This window comes from Carassius carassius, chromosome 12 (assembly GCF_963082965.1).
Source record: "Carassius carassius chromosome 12, fCarCar2.1, whole genome shotgun sequence".
NCBI classification, from domain to species: Eukaryota; Metazoa; Chordata; class Actinopteri; order Cypriniformes; family Cyprinidae; genus Carassius; species Carassius carassius.
The window spans coordinates 12330195-12335589 of NC_081766.1; the positions used below are offsets into that span (position 1 = coordinate 12330195).

At 36.8% G+C, this 5395-nt stretch overlaps 1 protein-coding gene across 1 annotated transcript in view; it reads left to right on the top strand.

Annotated features, from left to right (window-relative positions):
• The window catches only part of LOC132154809 (V-type proton ATPase 21 kDa proteolipid subunit c''-like), a 10930-nt gene extending 5776 nt beyond the window's left edge, over positions 1–5154 (top strand). The window contains exon 8 of the mRNA XM_059563479.1: positions 4493–5154. Coding sequence (XP_059419462.1) covers positions 4493–4519 — 27 coding nt within the window. The 3' untranslated portion in view covers positions 4520–5154. The remainder of the gene's footprint in view (positions 1–4492) is intronic.
• The last annotated feature ends 241 nt before the right edge of the window (positions 5155–5395 follow it).

Genomic DNA, 5395 nt, shown 5'->3' on the forward strand with positions numbered 1-5395 from the left:
ATAGCAAAAACAAAGTATTTTCTGAGAATGTTTTCTTTGAATACATTAAAAATAAAATAATGTGCCAAACACATAAATGTAATATAAAAAGTTTTAGTACCAGTCATTCGCTTCAGCAAATCGTGAGCACTGAATTGTTAGCATGACCTTATCAGACTTAGTCAACTGATTTCTACTGACAGCAGAGAATATTAAAGTATAAGACATGTCAGTTTTTCGATTATTTAAAACATTTTGCTACTGTAGCAAATTGCTGTTTTTAATTATGAATGTATTTTTTCTATAACTCTGTTTACTTTAGGGCTGCAACTAACGATTATTTTGATAATCGATTAATCTGTCGATTATTTTTACGATTAATCGATTAATCGGTTTATGTACTTATATTTTAGTTTTTTCCATTTTTTCCCCCAAGTAAATTATTAATAAATGGTCTTTATCATTCAGCATAGATTTAAGAGATTTTAACCATTTTGCACTGTCATATCCTCATCAAAAATATACCTGGAGTTGTTTTATTGTGTTAGTAATCCTTTGTCGAACTCTTCTGCAATCAGAACACTGACCCATACTCTAGCAAATTTCACAAGGAGATTTCAAATAATGTTTTCACCATGGCAGTCCTTAGAGCTCCTAAAGTAGTTTAACATCCCGAACGAAGCTTATTAAGGAATCTTTCAGAACATATTTTCACGAAGAATAAGGATAAAACAGAATAAAATTGCAGTGCATTGTATTTTATTATTTACTGGGAAACAGCTTTATAGCTTTTGCTGTGAAATTGTAAACAATCCTTCAAAAAAAGTGCCAATGGCATGAAACCTGAATGGAACTCACAATTTAAAGTAAAATCCATCAGAAGGTTGTCCAGAAAAAAAAATAGGACACACACAAAAAACCTGCTGTGTGAAAAAGAGCAGTGAATACTTAGGAAAAAAAAGTGCATTTCAAATATCTACATTTACCTCTCTCATTCAGTCATAATTAGGCTGCACGACTGAATTTTGAACTGGTAAACGACAAACTGATCACAGAACATGTTTGTAAAGCTTTAAATGTTAACTGTTAAAAAGCAATGTTATCAGCTTTTACGACTAAACATTTGCAAACAATATTGTACTGGAGAATCTGCACAAATGAAAGTCTTAGGGGCCGTTCACAAATCGCTCCTAAAAACGCGTGGAAAACACTAGGCGCGCCGCTTTCTCCTTCTTCCAAAGCGCTCGCACAGAAGCGCCCCTGAGGCGTCTGCCTTTGCTAAGCAGCCATGACGTGCTCTCTCCTTGAAGACACGGGCATTTCAGCAAAGGATAAATGGATTTGCAGCTCAAATAAATCGCTTGCAGTAGCTCTGCTACTAAGTTTATTTCAAAATGGAAATCCATATACAACTATGATCAGCTGTTCCTTTCATCTTGACTGAGCTTTTAACGTTGTTACGGGAAAGGATGAAGCTGATTGGTTAGTTCTTGTCACATGACCCGCGGTGCGGTTGCGGCATTCTGAAAAGTTTAAATGTTTTTAACTCGATGCGGTGCGGTGTTGGAAATAACGAACTTGAGCGCGCAAAAGACGCGATATGTGAACGTCCCCTTAAACAGTGCAGTAGAGCAGAGTTTACAGGTTACTCTTCTTTTTTGAAGGCTCAAAGTAAAGTACTCCCACATCACGCTGAATGCTGCAGACATATAGACATCATATGATGTCTATGGCTGCAGAGACGCTGCTCGGGAAGCACGTGACATAAAACACGGCCAGCTATTGGCTATTCGCTACTTCTCCTGCTGTACTGGCTGAGTAAAACCTCCGGTGGCTCATTACTGCCACACTTTGGTCACCGCAGATTTGAAATATGCACGAAATGAGCCGCTTACGGCAAATAAAAGTTATTTAGCAACGAATCGATGACTAAATTAGCTGACAACTATTTTAATAATCGATTTTAATCGATTAAATCGATTCGTTGTTTCAGCTCTAGTTTACTTTAAAAGCATTAGGCCTTCATGAGTGGCCTTATTCATTAAGATAACTCAAATGTCACTGTCATCTTAATGTTAAGGCTTTTTTTATGCCAAGAGTGAATATTTCTTGTGGATATTGCAAACAAGAATTGATAAATTTCAGTTCAGTTAGTTTTTTGTTTTGTTATTCCAACATCACTACTATCATCAAAGTACAGTACAGTCGTGGCCAAAAGTTTTGAGAATTACATAATTATTGGAAATTGGAAAAGTTGCTGCTTAAGTTTTTATAATAGCAATTTGCATATAATCCAGAATGTTATGAAGAGTGATCAGATGAATTGCATAGTCCTTCTTTGCCATGAAAATGAACTTAATCCCAAAAAAACCTTTCCACTGCATTTCATTGCTGTCATTAAAGGACCTGCTGAGATCATTTCAGTAATCGTCTTGTTAACTCAGGTGAGAATGTTGACGAGCAAAAGGCTGGAGATCATTATGTCAGGCTGATTGGGTTAGAATGGCAGACTTGACATGTTAAAAGGAGGGTGATGCTTGAAATCATTGGTCTTCCATTGTTAACCATGGTGACCTGCAAAGAAACGCGTGCAGCCACCATTGCGTTGCATAAAAATGGCTTCACAGGCAAGGATATTGTGGCTACTAAGATTGCACCTAAATCAACAATTTATAGGATCATCAAGAACTTCAAGGAAAGAGGTTCAATTCTTGCAAAGAAGGCTTCAGGGCATCCAAGAAAGTCCAGCAAGCGGCAGGATCGTTTCCTAAAGAGGATTCAGCTGCGGGATCGGAGTGCCACCAGTGCAGAGCTTGCTCAGGAATGGCAGCAGGCAGGTGTGAGCGCATCTGCACGCAGAGTGAGGCGAAGACTTTTGGAAGATGGCCTGGTGTCGAGAAGGGCAGCAAAGAAGCCACTTCTCTCCAAAAAAACATCAGGGACAGATTGATCTTCTGCAGAAAGCATAGTGAATGGACTGCTGAGGACTGGGGCAAAGTCATATTCTCCGATGAAGCCCCTTTCCGATTGTTTGGGGCATCTGGAAAAAGGCTTGTCCGGAGAAGAAAAGGTGAGCGCTACCATCAGTCCTGTGTCATGCCAAAAGTAAAGCATCATGACACCATTCATGTGTGGGGTTGCTTCTCATCCAAGGGAGTGGGCTCACTCACAATTCTGCCCAAAAACACAGCCATGCATAAAGAATGGTACCAAAACACCCTCCAACAGCAACTTCCAACAAACCAACAACAGTTTGGTGAAGAACAATGCATTTTCACAATGCCCAGAAGTTGATTGAGAGCATGCCCAGTCGAATTGCAGAGGTCCTGAAAAAGAAGGGCCAACACTGCAAATACTGACTCTTTGCATAAATGTCATGTAATTGTCGATAAAAGCCTTTGAAACATATGAAGTGCTTGTAATTATATTTCAGTACATCACAGAAACAACTGAAACAAAGATCTAAAAGCAGTTTAGTAGCAAACTTTTTGAAAACTAATATTTATGTAATTCTCAAAACTTTTGGCCACGACTGTAGTATTATTGTAATTAAACTCATTATTTATGACTTTGTCACTGTCATCAGATAGCTTGTATTTTACAGAGTAAAATCTGTATTACCAGATGGATTACATCTTGCATTTAAGCATATCCATGGCCAAAATGCATTTACATTTTTATTTTGCTCTTTGTATGAATCAGCATTTTGTTTCGCTTCTTCATTTCATTCTTTGTGTGAACAGACCTTGTGTGAACAGACCCTACAGATAGTTTACCTATCAATAGGCATGGGCCAGTATTAGATTTTGATTGCATGATGATAATACGATAATTTCATATACATCATTTGATGTATTAAATAACCCAATTTGATGGAAAGACAGTGTTCTGACTAGCTTTGTGAAATTATACTACATGCCTGAATGAAACAAACAGCAGACAGGCTGAATGACACGCAGATTCACTTTCTGACAGCTGGAGGCGCTTCTGGAACTGCAGATACAGCGTTTCCTTGGTTACCGCTGTAAACAAAGCAGCGAAACACTGCTTTAATGTGAATTATAAAAAAACAAGCTAAAAAGAAAATACTGTACCATCTACACTTTTCTAAAGACAGTTCAATAAGACAAAAAAAATGGCTGGTTGCCGATTGCATATGGTATAATTTCAAATTAAAATAATTTTCAAATCATGGTATACCGTGAAACCATTAATGACCCATGCCTACCTACCTATGTTGTCATGAAGCATATTCTGGATGATCTTTTGAGTTATTTGTCATTGATACCCATCTAGCTACTTTTGGTCACCCTCTGGAAAATGAATATTTTATCACAATTTCCAGTCGCACACTGTAAATTGATTTGACATGCATGCTTATATTCAGATCAGCTCCTATTAAAACAGTCATTTCATTTGGGCTCTGCAGTTTTTGTATAAGACTGTGTGTATTTTTTCTTGACCTGTGTAATCATTAACATTATTTTTAATTTTGGTTCTTCTCTCCATTTAGACATCGAAAGTAAAAATGGGAGATTAGATGACCACACAACCTACTGATCAATGATGCTGTGTTGCTGGTGCAAACAGGAGGTGTAAATACATAGTAAATTATTTAAATGTGTTTTCCTTTGTGTATGTTTTTAACCATCATTTTCTGAAGATTGAAATATTGTATGTGCACCAATTTGTCTTAATACAGTGCATGATGATGTCAAAGGCAGACCTTTGATGACTTACACTTGGTTTAGCATCTCATAATTCTTAAAATGAAAAAATATCACAATGTTTTTGGCCATACCTTCATGATGTCATAATATCAAATTTAACTATTATTATTGTTTAAATCAAAAGATATTTTATTTATTAAAACAGCTTAATAATATAAACCGTGATCGTGCATATGGTGACAGAACAGACTGTCTATAGATCCAAAGTCAGGGTCGATTTTGACATGTAAGGTGTTATGTTTGTAATCATCTCAAATTCAAACATATAGTTCGCTGTGATTGTTCTGTAGAGTACAAGAAAAATGATAAATTGCATAAGTGTGGTTCTTTGCACTGGATGGGTGTAAATCATAAAGTATTCTCTTGATGGCTTTATGAAAGAGTGTTCTTGTGTATTTGTGTGATGACACCTGGTGTATCTGGTGTGCTTGACCTGATCTTACTCTCATGTAGCTACTGAATTCAAGTAAATTCAAGTATCTTTGAGAAAACTGTTATACCAAAACAATGATGTAAATAATAATAATATCAGTCATCTCCAGTTGTATTTCTACCAGTGTAGGCCCTCACTTTGTAGTGCTCTCTTCAGATCTGGTTGGTTAAAAATGAGAGGATATAATAATCGGATGTGTGTACATATGTTTTTTGCTTTTGTTTTGTTTTTTTGGAGCATGAGGGCCTTTCCA